This window comes from Thalassophryne amazonica, chromosome 12 (assembly GCF_902500255.1).
Source record: "Thalassophryne amazonica chromosome 12, fThaAma1.1, whole genome shotgun sequence".
In the NCBI taxonomy this organism is placed as follows: Eukaryota; Metazoa; Chordata; class Actinopteri; order Batrachoidiformes; family Batrachoididae; genus Thalassophryne; species Thalassophryne amazonica.
Window position 1 is genome coordinate 39,036,334 of NC_047114.1, and position 25,054 is coordinate 39,061,387.

Below are 25,054 nucleotides of genomic sequence, written 5' to 3' on the forward strand. Positions count from 1 at the left end.
GCGGAGCGTCGCGGCGGCTGCGTCCCGACGCGCGGACCCGTCTGCACGTCTTTCATTAAAAAAATCTCCTTTAACAGTGGAATATCTGGATAAAATGCTGAAACCGACTTCTTCTGAAACTTCTCTGTTCTCTCACGACGTCCTGGATCAATAGAGCCTGAAATGTGGAGGTTTTCAGCTTGAACAGGCTGATGACGCCGCCTGAGAGCGCTGCACGACGTCTCGCACCGTGAAAAGTCCTTAAAGCGACAGAATCACCTCAAAATCTCTCATCAGCCGTTAAAATTTTCACTGAAAACCAGCTTAATTTTTCGAACCGTGTCCACTTCGATGTGTCTCACAGGTTTAGAAAAAATTTTGATCAAACAAAGCGCCAGTCTCTCAGCAACTTCTCAGACAAAGGAATTCCGACGAGGGGCTGGACGACTCCTCCCACAAGGAGTGCTCACAGGCGAATGACGTCACCGACAGGCGTGGAAAAACTCACGCATGCGCACGAGGGTTCAAGCATGTCTGACGTAAAAACATATGAATGAAATCCATATAGTTTTTGAAAAAAATAAAAAGGACCGTAACTTTATTGACAGCCCTCGTATGTAGCCCAAACTCAAATAAAGCACATCCATGCAAGATTATTAAAGGATTATTAACTGACCTTGAGGTCTGTACAGGGAAATATCAGACCGAAGCGAAGTGTGTGAAAAACATGGTGGTCTCCCCTGTACAGACCAAGCGAGTGAGGTTAATAATATGTTTATTATATGGCTATTACATATATAAACATGCAATCTTACAGTATCGCCTGAATATGAAAGCTGCTGACGGCTCGTAGTCCGACCTGTTCGCTTCACCTCCATTAAGAACTTGCTAACAAATGGTCTGATCGTTAGCTGGTAAGCTTTCAATCTGTGTGTGTTTTTCCAATGCTGTGTAGATATTTATGGAGTACGTTCATATCCGACTTAGTTTTTCTAATCGCGTTTTTAGCTTCCTGGTTTGTAAAGAAAATACACATTGCGGACCAACTGTCATGGAAACCAGTTTGATATGGGAAAGTATCAGTAATCAGCCAATCATCGTGCACATAGTGTGACAGCCATATAATAATTTAATTTAATTTAGTTGGGATTACATATATTAATTAGATGGAAATCCTGCTCATAACTGAGTTGAGTTCATCCAATGAGTCAGTTTTTGAGTGCATAACATATCATGTAATGCAAAGTAATATATCATCACCTAATGTAACAAATGTGGCACACAGGACAGCTAAGCACTGCTTTTTATAAATCAAGCCGTCTGTTAACTGTACACTGCAAGGTGTATATAAATAAAGATCATTCTTATGATTATTGTTATGTTGTTGCTATTATGCTGTTTGTTATACACATTATCAAGGGTTATCCGACATGCTGTGTCTGAGTATTTCAAAGACATTCTGCGCAATGACTGATGACAAGGAACTTACAGACTCCACATTCTGCACCGTTACCTCCAGGCTGCATCCAGGACTGACTGGAGGATCCATCTGGAGCACTTTCTCTTCTGTCTAGGTCTTACAAATCAAAGTCTGGTTGGGCGTAATAATAACTGAGAAAAGTGTCAGAAGCAGATTGCGCCGTCCTGTGAGGTGTCACACACACACACACACACACACACACACACACACACACACACACACACACACACACACACACACACACACACACACACACACACACACACACACACACACACACACACAGAGAGAGAGAGAGAGAGAGAGAGAGAGAGGCCGGGGTTCAGCTGTTGGTGTGCGTGGGCAGTGCGCGCAGCCGTGACAGCACACTGACCTCTGGGGACTTCAGAGTTGTCTCAAATTACCACCGACAGACAGCACCAACAGCTTCTGCACGGGCGAAAACAAAAACTCATCCAGCAGCTTGACGCTGACCTGCGACTGTGACGCACGCGGCAGCTGACTGGAGTGCGCCACCATCGGGGCAAAGTAATGCGTTTGACAGTGATTCAGAAAGGACTGATAACAGCCGGGTGCATTTGTTTGTTTGCTGACTGATTTGGGTGAGCGCTTGGCCCCACCCCGCCCTTCTTCTGCCAGACTCCCTCCGGGTATTTTTAGCGCCGGTGATGAACGCGCGCGCGCGCTGTCAAATCGTCACGTAACGGAAACGACCTCAGAGCTCCGACACGGACCTGCTGCGGACGGCCGCCTTCATCTGACAGCCAAAACCCGCCAATGACAAGAGATTGGAAATGAATTTGGTGTTGTGCGTGGTCCTCCTCCTCACAGGCTCGTCACTGGCACGAGGTAAGTGTCACCGCGCGCGCGTTTGTGCCCGTTTGGCATCCGGCTGACGCGAAGTGGGCTCGTTGATTTTGCACGTGATGACATCAAAAATCCGATCACTTTGTTGGAAAGTTCACACGAGAAACGGACTTGTTAGCTGTAGATCACCGAACAGATAGTTCGGACCATAAATATTTGGACTGACAGCTTTATTTGTGTGTCTTTTTTGTGCAGACAAAACAGTGAAACAATCAAGGCGTGCATGTAGTGTAGACTTTCAGCTTTAATTCCCAGAGTTCAACAACAACATCAACATAGCCATTTAGGAAATACACGTGCCATTTTCAGAGTCCATTAATGATTGGATAATCTAAATATGAAGATTATTTTTAATACAAATCATCCACTTTTACAGTTTTATTTACATGGAAATGGAACCATCTACAGAAAGATGCACATATGGTGGGTCCAGCAGGAGATTATGGAGAATGTCTTCCAACACTGAAAAAAAGTCTGTTGGATTTACATGATCAGAATGTTTTCAAATAACATAATTTTCTCAATTAGGGATTATGTTTCTCAACATTTTCCTATGTTTCTCAATTAGAAACATAAGGAAATTATATTATTTGAACACATTCTGATCATGTGTAACTGATGCACATATTTAAGTCATGTTTCCTGTTTTGAAAGCACACTAGAATAACAGGATTTGCATGATTTAACTGTATTAGTTGCACATGATCAGAATGCATCAAAATAATTTTCTTATATTTCTCAGACGCATAAGGAAATTATGTTATTTAGAAAATCTGTTTATGTGCAACCGAAGTACAGATTTCTGTCAAGTTTCTCCTTTTTCAGTCTAAAAAGTTATTCGTGGGGTTAGTCTGTGTAATTTAAATTGAAGAGTATTGCCATGAAAAAATAAGGGTCCCACATGTTCACATTTTAGTAAGTTGATAACTTACAAGATGTTTGTTCAAAATTATTCACAGTTAAAAAAACAAAACAAAAAAAAAAAACAGTACGTTAACAGTGGTTTTAGAAGAAACAGTATTGTAAAGCTGGAATGGCAACTTGTAATTTATTCTGAGTTAAGTACAAAAAAAAAACTAAACTAAAAAGCTTTGCAAAATTAAGGTAACAATTTTCATGAACATTGCTGAGAGGAGAATGAAGGTCAAATAAATGTTAGAACAACTTAAATGAAATTAGTTGGCTACTTTATAACACACAAACATTTAAATGAAGTTTGTCCTTGGCTACCCACTGCCCCTAGTGGCTGGATTGTGTCTAACTATAATTAGAATGGGCAAAATGCAGAGGACAAATTTTGTTGTATATATAGTTGTACAATGCCAATAAAGGCCTGTCTTCTTCGAGAGGGTAAAGCAAATCAAGTACACTAAACCATGTAACTATGCTTTACTAAACAGTAGTTAGTCTGAAGTTTGTTATTCTATGAAAGTTTCATGGCATGTACTCAGTATTCTAATCCAATTACATGTTTTCCGCAAATCTGATTGGTTAATCGTGTGAGATTTCAGACCGTATAATATCGGGGTAATGGTGGCAAAATATTCAACCGTTTTACATTTGGATGTATCACTCTGCGCCCTGAAAGGTGTTCTGATGAGATGTCATTCCTGTCGACAGGCCAGCCTTCTACACAATTGCACATGCGCACGCAAGTGCAGTATTGTCGGGACGCAGAACTGTCAATTTATGCGACGAGACACACAATTCAACAGAACACCGGCTGCACTCGCTCCTACGCAGATGTCATAATGACGCTGTTAGCTGAGAGCAAGAGAAAGTTGCATACCGCCGCCGCCACAGAAATGGGTGAATTTAAGATAACATATGAATTCCATATGGTAGCTTATGTGGATTCTGACACAGAATTACAGTTTCACAATTGATGGATTTTCACATTTGAAGGATTACTCCGCGCCCTGACCGCTGTAGGAGCGACGCTGCCTCACGTTAAGCCTCGCCGACCGAATTACCTGCAGAAAAATAAAGCGTGCAAACGATTGAATTGGATTAGAATATCTGTTTTAAAGCTCAATTTGCGACCGTATAACTAGCATGAACATCCACAAATCATCAGACACAACAGGGTTATTCCCTAAGTAACCTACCTATGTAACCTATGGCGATTTCCGACATTAAGCTTTCATGGATCCTTTTCTGCCGGCTCCTCTGCATCGTCCCGCTCATTGTCCGAGTTTGAGTCTGGACGAGTGCTGTTCCTGGTGTCCCTGGGGTTGAACGGTTCCTCGTAATGACAGTGCAGTGGCATATGTCTCCAGTGTTTGTCAAGGTGGTTTTTAAAGTTGTTGAGGGTCAGTGCACAACGTGTTTGAGTAGGTTGTTCCAGGTGTTTGGTGAACAGGCTGTGAATGCATATTTCCTGATTTTCAGTTTGGGTCTCATTTTTTTTCAATTTTAAGATGACGGCCCCTTGTTGACATGGTGTGAATTAGATTTATGAAGTTCGAGACTGCGGCATCGTATACTTCCCCCGTCAATATTTTGTAGAGTTTGATCATGTCTCTTCTCAGTGGATGAGTTGGAATTACTTCACAAAGATCCATGCAATTGGTTACCTTAATTATTATAATTTTTTAGTAAGTTGAGCAGTACATTCTCTTTTTTTAGAGCGATAACATCAAACATTTGAGCAAGGCATACAGAAGGAAAGGGTGGGAATGAGGGAGCTGGCAGGTTAAATCCGCCATGTACAGGAGGTTAGACTGCCGTGCAAAAAGCAGTAAGACCAGTAGTGGGACCAGGCCCTTGATACACAGCTGTCTTGGATAGATTTTTGGGAAATGGAACAGGACAAACTCCCCTTCTTCCTCTCTGTTGTTTCAGACCTCTTGCCCACAGCAAACAACCCAAAAAAAAAAAGTGTTAAAGAGGAAGATTCATCATCCAGATGGTGCAGGGCAGCATAGTCCTTATTGAACCACATCTTGACAACTTGCCCCAAAGCACTGTGCAAAGGTTGATACAAATGGAGGAAAAACAAGGTTACCAAGATCACCAAGTGAATGATTTGTCATCATTATCTTCTGAAACAAGGAGCTTCATTGTGGGAGGGGTTAGCATGACCAGCAGGACAATGATGAGATTTAACCACTCCATCTTTTAGAGTGCATCAGATTGGGAGAAGCAAACAGACCAAATAACTGGTCTTCTGTGAGGATGTGGGAGTAACATTTCCCCAATCAGGTCCTCTTAGCAGGAGGTGGTAATGGTAGAATTTTTTATTTTTTTTCCCAAATATGCTTACATCCACTTCAGAGATTGTGTAATTTGGGAGATGTTTCATATAGAGTAAATGCATCAGGGAAGCAGTAGTATTCAGCTCCCCCCCCCATTACAGCCCTCTTAACCCCCTGCCACTTTAAGCATTTTTTTTTAAATGTAGATGTAAATTAATATTCAAAGTTTTCAGCTAGTTGATAGTAGGGCTGTACAATATGGCCAAATTATCATAATTCAGTATTGTCATATCATATCATTGTCATATCAATATGATATGACACACTCATTTTGCACTCATCATAAGGTTAGGATACTGTGCCCCCCAAAAGTATTGAAACACTTGGTATTTCACAGATTTTAATTTGTTTATGCCATTTCAAATACAAGAAATACAAAAATATAAAGAATAAACATTTCTAAAATTATCTTCCTCAAACTCAAACTGAAAGCAAATCTCTAAAACCTGATAATACCTGTAAATAATAATCAGTTTTATTGCCAGTTTTCTTCAGACAAGTCAGGGGATGGAAACTTATTATTATCAATTATGAAGAAATACAAAAGTTTCTTTCACCAAAACATCACATCTAGGTTTTCATCTCAAATGTACTTTCTGGCAAATTGTAGCTGAACTTTCAGGTCTTCTTTTTAAGAAAATCCTCCTCTATACCACTTCATCAGGAAGCTGGATTTTCTATTTTTAACTTCTCTGCAAGAGTCAAGACAGAAGTCAGACCACCAGAGCAAGAATTTTAGCTGAGGAAGCTTCTGCGATTTGAAGCGAAACGTCCTCGAGTCAAGCAACCCAGTCCAGTCGAAGATTCAAGCTTCTCTACTATGGAAACCACCTGGACAACTGAGAGCCTACACAGAAATATTTTTAACTAATTTATATCAAGTTGTAGAATTTGCTTTCAGTTTGAGTTTAAGGAAGATACCTTTAGATTTATTTATGTATTTGTATTTGAAATGGCATAAAGAAATTAAAATGTGTGAAATAAAGTGTTCCAAAACTTTATGAGTACAGGTGAGAAACACTCTGTGGCATGTGTATTAGACCTGTTCAAAATGTCAAATGTTACAAAATCTTTTGGGCCACATGTTGTTCTTGTTCCACTAATAAAATGAAAGATCTGTGCCAAATTTTATTCTAATCGGACACTGTTTAGGGTCCCCCACAATGCAACAATTTTCCCCAAACAAGCAAAAAGGGGAGACGACTTCCAGTATGTTCTTCTCTGGGTGACCAATCAACCACCACTTTTTGCGATTAGAAGTCATTACATGTACCTGTAAAAGAAATAAAAGCATCAGTCTTCTCCTGTTAGGGTGACGTTGTCGTGTCAGCGGAGGGAGAGGAAAATGTGTCACTCTGGGGCAGCACCGCCGTTCGGCATAAGCAGACTACGCAGCCTGCGTGGGGCACCAACCATGTTGCACTAGTTTGCAGGGCCTCCAATTGACTGAAAAATTTGTTGAAATTACATTATTACTCGGGCTGGGCAACGTTAACGCGTTAACGTTGCGTTAATTATTGAAGGTCATTATCGCCGACAATTTTATTAACGCTGCGTTTTTTTGTTTGTTTTTTTTTTTTAGCCTTTTAAGCCTGTTGTTCGTTGCCTTTTATTTTGAAAGCGTCAGTCGGGAGCGAGCTTATGTTGCTGAAGTTGAACACAGCTTTTCATGTCAACGTATAGTCCGCAAATTATACGGACTTTTCCGAGTTTCAGAGTCATACGACGTACAAATAAAGTCGGATATTCAGGGTTTGGTCTGTAATCAACCGTTTCTGCAGCGCGTCTCCGCTTTGAAGCCGTGAACCATTGAAGCAATGCTTCGATCCAGCGCTCGTTGGATCTTTGATTCACTGCACTAACGGTAAGTCCGCTTCTTAACCCCTCTCAAAGCCATTAAAATATCATCAGTCACTTTTGTGTGGATTAAAGTCACTAACTGGGACTCTTGTCTTGTTGCTGTCAAGAAAAGAGAATCATTCTCCGTGTTCACGCAGCTCGAAACGCTGTGCGGCTGAGACAGGTTCCGGTCGGAATTAATAACTTCAAAATGAATCGCGCTTTAAATAAAATGACACCTCTTTCCAAACGTTGTAATACAGACAAGAAACTACAATCGACTAAAACGTTTTTTTCCTCCCAAAATGAAACGTGCTGTAATACATTCATGCCAATAATGCCTCAAAGGAAATGCTTTTGACAAAAACTACAGATTTTGTTTATTCCCATTTGTCCAGAGATCAAGGATTCACCATGTAGAGTTTATTATGTCCAAAGTTTAAGAATCCAGTGATCAATTTCATATTTATTTACTTTAAGACTCAATAAAATGTTCAATTTCAGTTCAATTTAATCGTCTTATAAAGTACCAAATCACAACAAAATCTCAATATACTAAAACAAATACATCACAATTGTACACATATCAAATTGTGGTATGTGTACAATTGTGATGTATTTGTTTTAGTATATTTAGTCATGGACATGAATATTGTTACCTGCTGGACTGTTTCTAATTTTGATTGGTATCAATGGAAAATGTCTTCTGTGAACTGTCTGTATCTCAGTATATTATTATTAAGAACATATGCAGTCATATTTGTATTGATTTTATCAACTGAAAAAAAATCATATATAGATTCAGGTACAATTGAAAGATCTGGGCAATAAATTTGATCCTGTTTGCAGTCAATTGTTATAGTGTTGTTTTTTTAGGACATCATATTTATACAAATAAGAAGTGTTCACTATGGTCCATGAAGTATAATAAATATATTAAAAGAAGTGTGACAGTGTATGTTGCACACGAATAAAAGAATGAGGATTATTGAATAACAAGATGCATATGATTTTTATTTTATCATTGGGCAAAAATGCATCTGTCAGATTTTCACTCTGGATCCAGCCCTGAGGATGGCGCATTGGAGAAAAGCAAAGTTATCTGTAATCATTGCAACACAGAATTTGCATTTCACCGAAGCTATACAAGTCTCAGGCACCACTTCAATGGTTAGTCATAGTCATAGTAACGGTTTGAGTAGAACTTTTGTGTGTGTGTGTGTGTGTGGGGGGGGTTATGACCAGTTATGCTTAGGGCCTCCAAAACCTTAGCAGCGGCCCTGCTCTGGGGGACATCTAAATCTTATCTGATTAAGTTCAAATTTGGTCTGCAGCTATAAAACCCCAAGTGGAACATAAACAACATGTGGCCCGAAGTCTCTCACAACTTTTATTTTTTCACTATATAACATGAACATCCCTAATGTGTATTTTTAAGCGAAATGCACCATCCTGGTGTCACCCAGAGAGCAAAATAAAGTGGTTACTTAAGTCCTACAGACAGCAAAATTAAGTGGTTATTTAATCAACAGCTGCTTGCTTATTTAAAAATCACTGGAGAAACACATATAAGACAACCCAAATTAACAACCTGGACCTCATCTCTGGCATAAAATATGGTTGTTTACTCACCTATATAACTTTGGTGTCATTATTAGTCCATTGTTCAAATGACGTGTTCAGTTCAAATCTGAGGCAAACATTTTTCTTCTACTAAGGTGGATTAGAAATTTTTGTGGTACACAGCACCAACTACTGGACAGGAGGAACCTAGCAGTCAATGTGACACTGATTTCAAAATGCAGCTCTTTTCGACCAGACGTGCAGTGCCATGACATGTCAATCATCTGTGTCCAATCAGATTTCAGGGGAGTCCAGTGCAACCCCGGCCTCCGCTCTAGCTCCACTCATGCCAGCAAGTGTTCAACATTTGACATTTCCTGTTTCACTGTGGACTCAAAATTTGGCCCTTCCTGTTTCAGTGTGAACTTGCCACTGAGTTCCCGCAAGATTCCACAGGATCTCGTCTGTCAATCCAGGAAGTGTTGATCAGGAAGCATTTGACATTTCCTGTTTCACTGTGGACTCAAAATTTGGCACTTCCTGTTTGGGACTCCCTGTCCCAAACAGGAAGTGCGAGCTTCATGCCGCTGCGCGGTGCTTTATTCATATAATGAAAAAAATTTAGATGTCATGCCAAGCTCATTATATTATTATTATTACTTACATCCATGTAATTGAAGTTGGAATTGATTCAGTCTATAGGAAAATAAAGAAAACAACACTTTATTTGTGTATGTGTGACATATCATAATAAGATCAGTGTGGACGGCATCTTGGATTTTGCTATTCGTTATACCGTGGGGGGGTGAGTACGGCATGATATCTATTGTTTGTAAATTATACATCAAAGAATGTTTGTGCAAAATGTGGCATTTTTTTTATATAAATATGCAATCATAGTGATGTTTTATACATTTCTGTTCTGCTAAAAGCCCAGCTCAGTTGCTAGCACACAGTTGTATTGTAATTCAAGCTGGTTGTAGAGTTTTCCTTAACTGATGCATTTCTTCCTGCTGAAACGTTGGCCAGCTTCTCACAGGTAATGAAGGCACTCCATAAAGGTGATAGAGAGAGGTTGAATGGGGCATTAATCCTTGTTCTGTGATGTGATATGTAGCCCACAAAAATTTGGTTGGGTCTGTAATGGCTCTGAACCTTCCTAAAAGGCTCTCTGAAACAGCTATGTTACTGTGCTGGGTTTAGAATGCGTCGTTTGCCCTTAATGACGTCGTTTCGGAGCTTATTTGGCAACCTCATTATGAAATGCACGTAGGTGTTGGCGCTGATCGGTTGCCGTTGTTTGATTGGCTGCCCTTGCTCTCACTGAAAAGAAAGCGTGGAGGATCAGCTGTTTTTAACAGCAGATGCGGAGCGGCTCGGAGAAAAAAAAGCATAAAAATGTCTTTGTAAAGCTCAGTGCCGTTATCGGCATCACTGGTAGTTGTTGGCGCTCTTTTTTCTTCTGGGCGAGAAGGTTCTTATAAACAGACACAGGCAGAACACAATGCGCATGCTCTCCCTTCATGGCGCCGCGACTGGCTGCTTGATGAGGATGTAAAAAAAAAAAAACATGCAAAATTGGACTAAAAAAAATCCGCGAAACTTCATTTGTTTTGTTTTACTTCGGTTACTGTGACTTCCAAAGGTTATGCATTGAAATAAGCAAGCTGCCCTTTGCAGGCTTACTTGCTGCCAGCATAATAATGCAAATAGCTAGCTGCTAAGGGGTTAGCTCATTCCCTTTAGAGGAACAAACCAGAGCTAACGTGCCATTCTAACGTGCAATTCTTACAACAGGAATATAGCGCAACACAAATTTAAAACAAAAGAAAATGTGATACTTACAGGCTGTACTGATTGCTGGGGTTGATTTTGTCGCAAAGTCGGAACTGACCCTCTACTGAGTATTAAATGCAGACTGAAGCCAGCTCAAAATTGAGCAAGGTTGGTGAAACAGTCCTCCTGACGCAATGTTTCCTTCAAACACGAATTGGCGGCAATTCAAAAAAGGAGAATTACTTGAAACAGAGGTTCTGGAACTTGCTGGCACTTCGTGTGTTTTCCCCACAGCGGGGAGACTCTGAACTAACACCAAAAACATGAAAAAGATGATTTTGATTCTCTATCCCCTTTAAACTGTCACAATTGTCAAGACCTGCTGCAGCTGCTTATGGATCAGAAAAGCAAATGCAGAAAGTATTCACAGATCTTCACTTTTCCCACTTTTTTTTTATGTTACAAAAATGGAGTAAATTACCCCCCCCCTGCGCCAAATTCTACTCACAACACCCATAAATCGTTAAAAATGCAAAAAAAAAAACCAAACTTTTTTCACATTGTCATTATGGAGCAATTTTTTTTTTTTGAGGAAAAAAAAAATTTCATTCATTTTTTAATAAGTCTAACAACAAAATGTGGAAAATGTGGACCACTGTGAATACTTTCCGGACGCACTGCTGGTGCCCTTCCATAGTTTAAGGATTGTTTAGGCTTTCCTGCGTCTATATACACCTGAGGCTCTTTGCCGTCTCTGTAGCATGAAGCAGACGGAAATCTATGACTCCCTTAGGATGCTCATCTGTCAAAGATTCTTTCCCTAACCAAGGCCAGTACCCATTAACAGCTGGATGGACTGAGATAATGCAGACCAGAGCAGCATTCAAATCTGTGTCTACATCCTGGCAGACCAGCTCTTTATCCACTGAGCTGCCTGCTCTACATGTTCAGGCTCAGGTGTGAGTTACCAATGACCCTACCTGCTGATGATGTGGAAGAGTGCCCTCATCATGAAAATGGGGCACTTTTCGTGACACTTTTTTATTTTTATTTATTTTTTTTACTATTTATAAACCTCCCCCTTATCCTAACTCTAACCACAACCATAACGTAAGTGTCTCCCTTCCCCTAACCCCCCCAGACCCCCGTCACCCTGCATTTCGTGCCTCTGAAATATGAAGCATGCCAACAATAGCTCACTTTTATTATAATCTTATTTAAATTTTATTTTTACAGGTCAGAGAGCAACTCCACCTCCCGTTCTCACCTTGACTGTGCTCCCCAGTCATGTTCTCTCAGAAGACCCTGGGAATGAATTCCCATTCCAAATACCTGATGGATCATCACCAAAAACCACAATCAGTACTCAGATCAAAGGTATGTTCCACTCAGATGTTTCTTCAGATGCAAAATATAGAAACTTTTTATTGACTACAAATTTCACAGCACCTACATCTCGACATGTGACAGTTCAACCTGTAGAATCCACGTTTCCTTCAGCTAATTTAGATCAAGAGCTTGCCTTGTTCAAAAGGCTGTATTTTAAAACTTAGGAACAACCCACAAAATAAAAACACACCTTCTTGCAAACACTCACCACAGGCTCAGTTTCATGACCAGCAGCATCCAAGGAACTTTTTTATCTTCTGAACCCCTGTGATGTGTTGCAGTATGATTTAGAGATCAGATAAGTGACCAGATTATCTTTCAAACAACAAACTATCTAAACTGTTACACACCACTTGGCCACTTCTCATTATAGCAACGGAGAATGAGTGTTGCCAAGCAAAGGCTGTTGCTGGAGTTTCCTATTCCAGATGAATAAATTAATGAAATTCACTCATACAAATTAAATCACAGGCTATTTTTACCTTCAGTGAGGACATTATGTGATTACCGGTGTTTGCTGATTTAGTTGTTTCCGGGTCTGTTACCGGGATTACCCAAAAAGGATTTTGAAACCTGGTGAAATGGCCATATATCTGGGGTGGTGGTGGTGCTGGTGTATGTCTCGCTCAACTTCAGCTCCTCTACCAGAGGCCTGGGAGTTTATGGGTCCTGTGCAGTACTGAAGCTATTACGAAGACGGCACTCTTCAGGACAGAGAGCTCAGATGTTGTCCACTGGAGTCATTCTCCCAGTTTGAAGATCACAACCCAGATAGTTCGTAATACCACTGGGACCACTGTGGCATTTACCTTCAACATCTTTTCTTATTCTTTATCACCCCCTGGTACAGCGCGATCTTCTTTTATCTCCTGGTGGCTGATGGCCCAAAGAGGGATTATGTTGTGGCAGTTTCCGTCTGCCCATCTGTCTGTCTGTCCGTCCATCCCTTCATCCCAAAAAAAGGTATGGGGCATTCTAAAATCAAGTCCTCTCACATTCATTTTAGGAGGAATTTGATGAAACTTGGTACAAGTCCTTGTTATAGGTTGGTAATACTATGATATTGTTTGAGTTGGACTCAGAGTTATGGCCCTTGATTAACAAATCTAGACTCCGTCATTTGGGTGCCTGCAACATGAAATCAACTCCTCTCACATTTTTGGAGGAATTTCGTGAAACTTAGTACAAATCTTTGTTATAGGTTGGTAATATGCATATTGTAACATTGTACAAGACTGACACATTTTGGCAGAGTTATGGCCCTTTGATTAACAAACCTAGACGCTACCAGTTTCATTAGTTGGTGTTTGCATTCTGAAATCAACTATCACAGAGCTTGAAATGTTATCAGAATGTAGCAAGCACTTGTACCAAAGCAGCATTTGCCAGTGGGGGATATTGTGCTCTCAGAGCACTCTTGTCCTGGTGTTGCAAACTCTTGGAATTTCAGCATGTAACACAGCTGCCTCTTTCTGTTCCTTGTCACCCACAATGACGTCTAATTGTTTGGCCAGCACCAGTTTGTTTGTCTATCTGGAACTTTAAGTCCCACAGCACCTTAGCTCTGCTATTCTCCACCACTTTTGGTGGTCTTCCCTACCTTGGACTTCGGAACTTTCAAGCTGTATTTGAAATACTGTGCCCTCCAAAAGTATTGAAACACTTGGTATTTCACATATTTTAATTTGTTTATGCGATTTCAAATACAAAACATACAAAAATTAAAAATTTCTAAAATTATCTTCCTTAAACTCAGTTTGTTTATGTTTTGTATTTTTTGTATTTGAAATGGCATAAACAAATTAAAATGTGTGAAATACCAAGTGTTCCAATACTTTTGGAGGCCACTGTTGATGTTCCTGTACACTATCCTGGCTACTTGGGGGTTACTGTCCCAGTGTGCATCTTGCACCTTGTCACTGTGTGCTGGACTGTCTCAGGGGCATCTTGGCACAGCCTGAACCCTGGGTTCTGTTAACTGTGGTGTTCAACCCTGCCTCTAATGGCCTGGAGCTCAGGCTCTGTTCTTGTGATGCCATGATCAGGGCCTTTATGCTTTCCTTCAGCCCACTCTATAACCATGCCAAAAGTACATCCCATTGAGGGGGGTGTGTGTGTGTGTGTGGGTGTGTGTGTGTGTGTGTGTGCGTGCATGCAATAAAGTAAAAGAGCTGCACTGGCTATCCAAAGTCCTGACATTGAATCTCACAGAAAATATGTGGACTAAATTGAAAACACGGATCAGGCAAAAGAAACCCACAGACTTGACTGATTTATGCCAGTTCTGTGAGGAGGAATGCACTAAAAATTCTGGCAAAATATTGTGAGAGGCAGAAGGCTATCCTCAAATTAAGTTATTACATAAAAGGAAACGCTACCAAATGCCAACAAAATGTATGTAAACATGCGACCATCTGAAAACCTGATGTATTTTCTATAGATACAGCAGAAGAAGCCAAATCAGAATCTGAATCAAATTTATTGCCAAATAAGTTCTCACATATAACCAATTCGATCTGGTGTTAATGGTGCATAAACTGTCATGGTCTGCCTGTGTCTGCCTTTCTCCTTCTCTTTTTTAACCTCGTGTGTGTAGTTTGTCTGTTTTCCCTCCAGGTGGTGCGCTGCAGAGCTGAGAACACCTGCAGCTCATCTCCTCGCAGCTGACTCACAATAGCGCTTGATCAAGAGCCGGCTATTTAAACCCTGGCTCTGAGCTCAGTCTTTGCCAGAGTCTTTGTTCCGTGACCCTGAACAGCCGGATTCAGCTCTTCTGTAAGCCTTCCGTGGTGAATCCGTGTCCTTGTCAGATTCTACACGTCATCATTCCTGCCGCTTCTATGCACTCTGATGTCTGAGCTTCCCATAGCTCATCTTCAGGTAACCTGGCCATCTCTAATTCCCGTATTAGAGCTCATTGATCTTTTGTGTTTCCAGACACTTTCCTGCGCAGCTCCCATGCTGTTCTCTGCACGATGTCACTTTAGAACTCATCTGCCCTCTGCCTCTGAAGCGCACAGCTCTACCCATGTTCAGTTAAGTTCCTGCATATCTGTGAGATCCTGTTCTCATGCTGCCCCTGTTTGTGACTGTGCATTACTAAGAACTGCATCTAAAACTGTTTCCAAGAAATAGCACCAAGAACTGTTTCCAAGAACTGTATGAGCTCTGATGCAGAACAGCTAAGAACTTTCCAAGTCGTTTCTAAAGTCAAGTCCTGCTTAATTGGAACTGCGTCACAAGATAATTCATTAACTATGAACAATTCCTGAACAGTGAACTTTATTCCTGGACCTGAGAACATTCCTGTTTAAGCCTTCAGTGAACCGTTTGTTGGTTAAGGCTTCCAGTGTTACGCGTGCAGTCACTCACCTGTGTTCTCTTCCGTCCTCCTAGTTCCTCGTCCTCGGCTCTCTGTGTCCCACTTGGCCCCGGTTCCAGCTCCATATACTCCAGGACTCCAGCTCGTTCTCAGACTCCCAAGTCTGGCCCGTGTGCTCTGTGGCTCCTGAACTTATGTGGCCCCGGTCCCAGCTCAGTAGACTTCCTACAGCTCAGCATAGTACTTTAAGTTATTTAATGTTATAAATAAAGCTCTTTTCATTCACAACCTGTTCTGGTTCTTGCTTCCAGCGTTCGAGTCCAGCAGCTTGTAAAGGTCCGGTTACGTCCGGACCTCTAACCACAACATAAACAACAATAATAAAAAAAGGAAAAGGAAAAAATACTTCTGTAAGAAGTAAAAGAGTCAAATAGTCAAATTGGCAAGGCTTTGTTCACTGTTAAATAAATATAACATAGTGGGATGATGGGGCCGTGCAAAAGCATGTGATTGGTGTGCAGATGTACAGTACTTTTTCAGTGCCAGGGATGACCAATCTGTACTTTGTGGGGAGAGGCAGGGTAAGTGAGGGTCTCTGGCATTATTTATTAGTCTAGCTGCGGATAGAAAGAAGCTGTTTTTTTGTGTTGAGGTTTTAGTCCTGATGGACCTCAGAGGGGAGGGTGGCTTAGTGGTTAGCACTGTTATCTCACAGCAAGAAGGTCATGTGATTGCTTCCCACCTGTGGCCTTTCTGTGTGGAGTTTGTATGTTCTCCCCATCTTTGTGTGGGTTTCCTGTGGGTGTTCCGGTTTCCTCCCACATTTAAAGACATGCAGGTTAGGTGAACTGGAAACTTTGTAATTGTCCAGGTCTTCCTTGCAAAAGAGATCTTGATCTCAATGGGACTAACCTGGTTAAATAAAGGTCTTGTAGGGATGGCAGATTCCAGTACTTCACCTTCTCTGTTGTGTGGATGATATGCTGCAGTCTGCTCCTGTCCTTAGCAGTGATGCTGATGGAAGATGAGGTGATGGACTCAATGATGGCAGTGTAGAAATTCACCATCACTGTTTTTGGCAGGTTGAACTTCCTCAGCTGCCACAGAACGTACATCCTCTGTTGTGCTCGCTTGGTGAGCGAGCTGATGTTCAGCTCCCACTTGAGGTCCTGGGTGATGGTGATCTCGGGGTATCGTAACGACTCTACAATGGTGACTGGGGAATCACACAGGGTGATGTGGTTTGCCAGGACTGGGTTCTTTCTGAAGTCAACGACCATCTCCACTGTCTTGAGGACATTGAGCACCAAGTTGTTCTGACTTCACCAGTACACCAGGTGCAGTCCTCCTGTCTGTAGGCTGACTCGTCCCCATCAGAGATGAGTCTGATGAGGGTTGTATCATCCGCAAACTTCAGGAGCTTTACAGACTAGTGGGTGGAGGTGCAGCTGTTGGTGTACAGGGAGTAGAGTAAAGGAGAAAGAACGCAGCCTTGGAGGGCCCGGTATTGATGGACCATGTGTTGGAGATTTGCCCTTCCAGCTTCACATGCTGTCTCCTGTTGGACAGGAAGTCAGTGATCCACCTGCAGGTGGAGTTGGGCATGCCAAGCTGAGAGAGCTTGTCCTGCAGCAGGGCCGGTGTGAGGGGCTCAGCACCTCAGCACTAATCACTCCCCCTGTCTTCACTGCACATGCGTCATTTCAGAGCATCAGCAGTGATTCACCGATTATCGCCTCGATTCTGCTTAAAACTGCACTCCAGTCATCATCTATCTCAGACACAGATCTCTGAAGCTTTTGTACAACAACCATTTCCCAAATTCAGCAATAATTCATAATAAAGATGGGGGGACCGATCAGAGCGTGACACCAGCATGTCTGAAACGAACACTGTGAGTCTGACTCTCTGCCGATCAAAGGGAATAATATTATTAACCATCAGATGACACAGTAAAACCTCTTAAATCATTCTAAAGTCAGTTTTAAGCAGAAACGAGACAATAATCTGTTAATCACTGCTAACGCTCCGACATGAGGCATGCGCAGTGAAGGCAGGGGTGCTCAGTCTAGGAGTGCGCTGAGTCCCTGACGCCAATCGTGTTGAAAGCAGAGCTGAAGTCCACAAACAGAAGAATCCTGACGTAGGTTCCTGGGGAGTCCAGATGCTGGAGTATGAAGTGGAGGGCCGTGTTGATAGCATCATCTACCGACCTGTTGGCTCTGTAGGCGAACTGCAGGGGATCCAGGTCAGGGTCCAGAGATGAGGTGTGTGAGGACAAGGTCCCTCGAAGGTCTTTCATTACCACAGTGACCAGGGCAACGGGTCTGTTGTCAGTATGTCCTGAAGTTCTTTGTTCTTTGGGATGATGGTGGAGGCCTTGAAGCATGCCAGCAACCTGGTGTTGAAGATGTCTGTGAACACTGGGGACAGTTGGTCTGCACAGTTCTTCACATGGATGGGGACACAGAGTCAGGTCCACCTGTTTTGCATGGGTCCTGTTTCTTGAAGAGTCTGTTAACATCCCCTCTCATGGATGTCGAGACCTTACAAGACAGAAGTGGAGTTGTTGGCTGAGAACTGTTGTTGGAGTTTTCTCAGAGTGCAACCGTTTAGCTTCCCTGACCACCTACAGTATTTTCTACACATTTTGTTCTCTTCACCAGCGACAGTAACTCAAATTGATGTCAAAATCGTGACAAGTGTTTGCTAGGAAACAATTCTAAACTAAATTGCAAACATGGAACCATGGCAAAAATGTTACAGGCATAAAAAATTGTAAATCTGGCAGATTTTGCCATTGCTAAAGAATAGCGGGGGATGCAGTGAAGATAAAACTTGTTTTTCTTTTTTTTATGGGGCAGAATAGTGTGTTTCCCTGAATATGCCTGTCTTGAAATGATTTCACACCTTCACTTCCAGCTGTTCCAGATAGCCTTTCATCCACGCCCAGCCATACACAGCACAGCACCCTTGCAGTGCAGCTCCACTACTGAAAGCCCCGCATTGCTGACCTCTTCATCTCACTCGATGCCTTCATCGCACCCCACAAAGTCCCACAGCCTCACCCAGACCTGGCTGACTGCAGCCCCAACGCACTTGACACCAACAACTCACCCTCAGACCCTAAGTCCAGGCCATGCCCCTGTGGGGCCAAACACCCCGGGACCTCCCTTCTGAGCTTAATGTGGGAGATGAAGGTGACTTTTGTTTTAAGCAATACTGACTGTTGCAGTTAGTACATAAGTATTTGAACTGGAGATTTTATTTTTCTTTTTTTTTTTGTAATTTTACCTCTGTCACCGTCACAGTGGTGCTGAAACGAACAATTAAGATGTACATGTAGTGTAGACTTTCAGCTTAATTCAAACAGTTTAACATAAATTTTGAATTAACCATTTAGGAATTATAGCCATTTCCATACGCCCCCCCCCCCCCCCACACACACACACATTTTTTGGGCCTATAAGGAACTGGACAAACTAAATAGAACTATTTTAATACAAATCATCACTTCTACAGTTTTCTTTGGAGATAGCTTGAGATCAACATTTCCAACTCACTGAAGTTGTCTTGGACTTCATTTACATTCATCATTAAGAGGTACAAACAATATAGTACTGTATGCTAAGTCTGTCTGGAGTAGGTAGTTCTCAAAAATCGAGTTACTCTGCAAGGACACTGGTGAGGGACACCACCAAGACATGCATGACAACGACAGCTCTGAAGAAATTTTTCTGTGGGCACGACTGAAGAAAATTATACCTTGTGCCAATTTTTGTCTGTTACATCACCAGTGAAAGCTTTGTGATTAAGTGGGGAAAAAAAAGGATTGTCATACAAGAAAACATCTACTCTATGCTTGACTCTCTCATGTGCCTTCTAGTAAAATGTAGCTGAAATTTGACATCTTTTAAGAAATCCCTTTTCATAACTGTACTTTTAAGATACGAAAACTGAGGCACCGTGTTTACAAAGGCCTTTATTACGAGTAAGTCCCTTTGGCTTCTCTCTTGTTTTTCCACTCAGGGTCACCGCAGCAAATCTGAGGTGGATTTGCATGTTGAATTGGCACAAGTTTTACACCAGATGTCCTTCCTGATGCAACTTCACATTACATAGAGAATAGGGTTAGGGGTAGGGCTTGAACCGGGAACCTTCCACACGGGAAACAAGCACACCAACCATTTGACCACCACCCCTACCACAAAGACCTTTATTACTAAATGTTTAAAATTGTATTTTTGAAAAAACCCTTGAATTAAATCTAAAAGTATACACTAATCCGGTGACCCTTAATGGCAGTAAGCAGTTGAAGTTGAGTGAGTGAGTGAATGAGTGAGTATACGCTAACATTTCAACTCAGTTGTGGTGGTGTACAGACGGACAGAGCCTTGGCCAAGCAGTTATTGTGCATGTTTCCAGAGCAGACGTTCCTGGTTCAAAACCACCCCTACTCATTCTCCATGTTATGGGGAGTTGCATCTGGAGTAAATCTTGTGCCAAATCTACATTGGCTAATCTGTGGTGAAAAAGTGAGAAGCTGGAAGGACTTGTGGTGGTGGTGCACACATGCACAATTACAAAACAGAGTCAGTGTCCATATACTTATGTAGCTATAGTAACTGTAGACTGAAATACATCTCAGCAAAAATACAATATTGTCAGAGTAATAAGTGGATTGTCCTTTCACTGTTTTACTGCTGTCCATGTGTGTGTCATGCAGACCTCATGGGGCCCCGTGACCACTCCAAATTCCCTCTTGATCCCCTGCTTGCTGGACTGCTGTCAGTGTTCATTGTGATGACTGCTATAGTCTTTGTTATCCTCTTCCTGAGGTTTCGCCAGAGGTCCAGCCACCCAGAATTCCACAGGCTGCAGGATCTGCCCATGGTACGCAAGAGCATAATGTACAGAATACGGTGCAGTGAGGTTAACATAATCTTGTTTTGCTTCAAGCTCCAATGTGCAAGATTTATTTTCATCTAGTGGTGAGGTTTCAGATTGCATTATGCTGTGGCCGGTCACGATTTTCCCTTCAGGTGTTCACTTCTTTGCTGATGGAGATTCATGCTGCCTGTCTTTCTTTTGTGAAAGATAGCCAAACTGTGACATAACCATGAAAATTTAAAAGTGGTCTTTTTGTGAAATGTTATCATTTTAGGTATGGTTATATATCAGAGTTTCAATATTTCTACTGGTCTCAATTCAGTCATTGCTAGAAATTATCAGTGCATATACAGTATTGTTCAGAATAATATTAGTGCTATGTGACTAAAAAGATTAATCCAGGTTTTGAGTATATTTCTTATTGTTACATGGGAAACAAGGTACCAGTAGATTCAGTAGATTCTCACAAATCCAACAAGACCAAACATTCATGATATGCACACTCTTAAGGCTATGAAATTGGGCTATTAGTAAAAAAAAAAAAGTAGAAAAGGGGGTGTTCACAATAATAGTAGCATCTGCTGTTGACGCTACAAACTCAAAAGTATTATGTTCAAACTGCCTTTTTAGCAATCCTGTGAATCACTAAACTAGTATTTAGTTGTATAACCACAGTTTTTCATGATTTCTTCACATCTGCGAGGCATTAATTTTGTTGGTTTGAAACCAAGATTTTGCTGGTTTACTAGTGTGCTTGGGGTCATTGTCTTGTTGAAACACCCATTTCAAGGGCACGTCCTCTTCAGCATAAGGCATCATGACCTCTTCAAGTATTTTGACATATCCAAACTGATCCATGATCCCTGGTATATATGGCGATATATAGGCCCAACACCATAGTAGGAGAAACATGCCCATATCATGATGCTTGCACCACCATGCTTCACTGTCTTCACTGTGAACTGTGGCTTGAAATCAGAGTTTGGGGGTCGTCTCACAAACTGTCTGCGGCCCTTGGACCCAAAAAGAACAATTTTACTCTCATCAGTCCACAAAATATTCCTCCATTTCTCTTTAGGCCAGTTGATGTGTTCTTTGGCAAATTGTAACCTCTTCTGCACATATCTTTTATTTAACAGATGGACTTTGCGGGGGATTCTTGCAAATAAATTAGCTTCACACAGGCGTCTTGTAACTGTCACAGCACTTACAGGTAACTCCAGACTGTCTTCGAAACATCCTGGAGCTGATCAGTGGGTGAGCCTTTACCATTCTGGTTATTCTTCTATCCATTTTGATGGTTGTTTTCCGTTTTCTTCCACGCGTCTGTTTTTTTTAATCCATTTTAAAGCATTGGAGATCATTGTAGATGAACAGCCTATAATTTTTGCACCTGCGTATAAGTTATCCCCTCTCCAATCAACTTTTAATCAAACTACGCTGTTCTTCTGAACAATGTCTTGAACGTCCCATTTTCCTCAGGCTTTCAAAGAGAAAAGCATGTTCAACAGGTGCTGGCTTCATCCTTAAATAGGGGACACCTGATTCACACCTGTTTGTTCCACAAAATTGACGAACTCACTGACTGAATGCCACACTACTATTATTGTGAACACCCCTTTTTCTTTTTTTACTAATAGCCCAATTTCATAGCCTTAAGAGTATGCATATCACGAATGCTTGGTCTTGTTGGATTTGTGAGAATCTACTGAATCTACTGGTACCTTGTTTCTATGTAACAATAAGAAATTTACTCAAAACCTGGATTAATCTTTTTAGTCACATAGCACTACTATTATTCTGAACACTACTGTATACTATAATGTGCTAGAGCATAACGCTTGCGACAACAGTTGGAGGTATCTTTTTTTTTTTTTCTGCAGAAGCCTGAAACAGAAATTCTGTCCATTAGTTCCTGGTATTATTGAACAAGTAATATAATTATTCTATTGAAGCAGAGTAGGAGATATAGCTAAGGTGTTGACACAAATAAATCAAGGACGTATTCTTAGCATTACGCTTGCGACAGTTTTACCTTGCTTTAGAAACATGATTTTTCTAGGAAATGACATTTCTACCTTTACAAAAATGTAATACTGTGTGTTAGTATGAAGCACAAACAAACTGACAAAATACAAGGTTATTTCTTTTAAACATTCAACTTTAAATGATAATGCTAAATATCAATGTCACACAAAATTGATGAAAAATGTGCTATTTTTGGTGTAAATTTCGTGCATATCTCTGGAACCGTGCAGAATTTTTCCATGAAATTTTCAGTACCTGTCAAAGAGACTATAGGCAACTCACAGATAAATCTGGATGGTGCTAAATAAAATAATGGCTTGTTCATGACAAATGCGATGCAAATCAGCAGTTAGGCTTCATTATTTTTGAACTAGGCCTACAAGCTGTCCACAGACAGCAGCAGGACAGCACTGTGTGAATGACATGAAATTACAAACAAAAAAGAGAAGTAACCCCCCCCCTTCCATTTTTTTTTCTTTCAGGACAATTTGATGGAGGACACGCCTCTCTCTCAGTACACATACTGATGGGAGCATCCAGCCACCTTGGAAAAGTGCACAGCTTCTGTGTGACTGACCATGTTTGGTCAGTGATTAAAAATGCTTGTTTCTATGTGAAGCTTTCTTAAATTACAGATTTTAGACTCTCTTTGACCTTATGCCACATTCCCTGTAAATCTCTGGAGCTCGTGTTTGTTTCCATGATGAAAATGAATTACTCATTTACATTTGCACAGCACTTTAATGTGGTAGTATGGCAACACTGCCCTCATAGGGAAAATCAGAGTAACGTGGAAACGAGGCTGCACGTCCTCCAACCTAAGGTTACTGAGGACAATGGGCCTCATGTATCAAAGTTGCACACTTGTGGCGTAATTTACGGTGTAAATTTGAAATACACCAAAGTTGCCGTGACATGTATCAAGCAGTGCGCACCTGCCCATTTCCAGCGTACGCCCGACGTGACCTTGATAAATGTGGCGGGTGAAAACAATTGTAATTATAATAAACACGCCCATAAATATTCAGACTCCGCTTCAGACACACCCTAATTTTACGACATGGGAAGCCAGAAAGACGGCAAAGAAAAAAGAACTCCACCAATCACGACGCGTGCCAATAGAGCGTCAAAAGCGGCCATCGTATCAATTGTTTTGTAGTATAATCAAAAAAGTGTTACAGTGGTCCCTCGTTTATCGCGGGAGTTACGGTCTAAAAATAGCCGTAATACGCGAAATCCGCGACGTAGTCAGTGTTATTTTTTACAATTATTACTATAAACGTTTTAAGGCTGTAAAACCCCTCACTACACACTTTATACACTTTTCTCAATCAAGCATGAACTTTTTCTCACTCTTCTCTCGTGTGTAAACACTCTCAAAGTTCAAACCTTAGTAGAAAAATAAGACCAACCCGTTTTCAGGCCCAAACATTTGTTTGAGAAATAAAAATAGAACATTTTCCTATAAATAATTATGATGGCTTTTCGAACTAACGAATTTAATTTTAACGATCAACCTACGAGGTTGGACACATAAGAAATTACCAGTATTTCACAGTTCCTCTGATCGCGCCTCTTCATCCTGATGCCGCGCCTTTTTCCACTCACACCTCGCTGCAGGTGTCTTTTTCCAAGTGAAGAACACAGTTATGAATAGTTGTTGGCGCTGTTTTTTCTTCTGGGCGAGAAGATTCTTATAAACAGACACGCAAAACACAGTGCACTGTAAAAAAAAAAAAAATAATAAAAAAATAAAAAAGCATGCAAAATTGGACTAAAAAAATCAGCGAAACTGCGAGGCCGCGAAAGGTGAACCGCGTTATAGCGAGGGACCACTGTATGCTCTTTTCACGTCAATAATTCTTGACGTGGATATTTGCTTGCTCAATTAATAAGACATGCCTAATTTTTCAGATTTCTTTATTTTATTTATTTTATGTTAAATGAATGGAGAAGACAAAACCTGATTGCAGCACAGGCGAAGGGCATGACAACACTACAGCTGTAATTATCAATTTCATTGTCTAAAAGGATCACACTACATAAAGTTAAGCTCAGCGCTGCTCTGGCTCCAGGCTCGAGGTCTGGAGAAAAAGGCGAGCAGCGCTTTCTTTGCGGTCAGCGCTGTGGCCACGGATCGTGCTCGATAGACCAACAATCCCACAAAAACGGAATTTGTATTAATTATTATGTAGGATAATCAAGAAAGTGTTATTTATGTAACATATGCATTGATTTGTATAATGGCACTGTTTATCATGTTTATCATTTTCATTTTTATGTGGATTCCAGTGCTGGTTCATTTTGACGTATAATTTACACCACCTCTCGACCTGGTGTATATTTTCAGCGCAGCGTACGCCAACGACCACATTGATAAATGCCAAGTAGCGCAGCCATTTTGGCGTACGCCCCATATACGCTCAAATATCGCCGTACGCACGTTGATACATGAGGCCCAATATGAGGACACTGAAGGATCTCTGTGCACTTCACCTCCTCCGAGTGCTGCAATACAAAGCTAATATCAAGAAATGGAAAACTAGTTTGAACACAAAGGAAGGTAATAGGGATGTGAATTTAAACTAACCATGTCTCAAGGTATACATGGGCTATGATACAATTCAGGGACGATACGTTTTTATTCCAGAACAAATTGATTTT

The 25,054-nt window shown here is 41.2% G+C and overlaps 1 protein-coding gene and 1 long non-coding RNA gene across 3 annotated transcripts in view; one reads left to right on the forward strand and one right to left on the reverse strand.

The window, feature by feature from the left end:
* LOC117521425 (importin-13-like) overlaps window positions 1–1,691 on the reverse strand; it is a 105,667-nt gene extending 103,976 nt beyond the window's left edge. The window contains exon 1 of one of the 2 annotated variants that reach the window (XM_034182721.1): window positions 1,469–1,690. In XM_034182721.1, coding sequence (XP_034038612.1) covers window positions 1,469–1,528 — 60 coding nt within the window. In that variant the 5' untranslated portion in view covers window positions 1,529–1,690. Of the gene's footprint in view, window positions 1–1,468 lie in introns of both variants that reach the window. The other variant, XM_034182720.1, reaches the window with a different exon arrangement.
* Window positions 1,692–2,068: 377 nt separating this feature from the next.
* LOC117522327 lies at window positions 2,069–23,094 on the forward strand. Its single transcript, XR_004564199.1, has 5 exons — window positions 2,069–2,308; window positions 11,998–12,138; window positions 18,395–18,672; window positions 20,199–20,365; window positions 22,873–23,094. It is a non-coding gene; the product is annotated as an uncharacterized LOC117522327 (long non-coding RNA).
* Window positions 23,095–25,054: the final 1,960 nt, after the last annotated feature.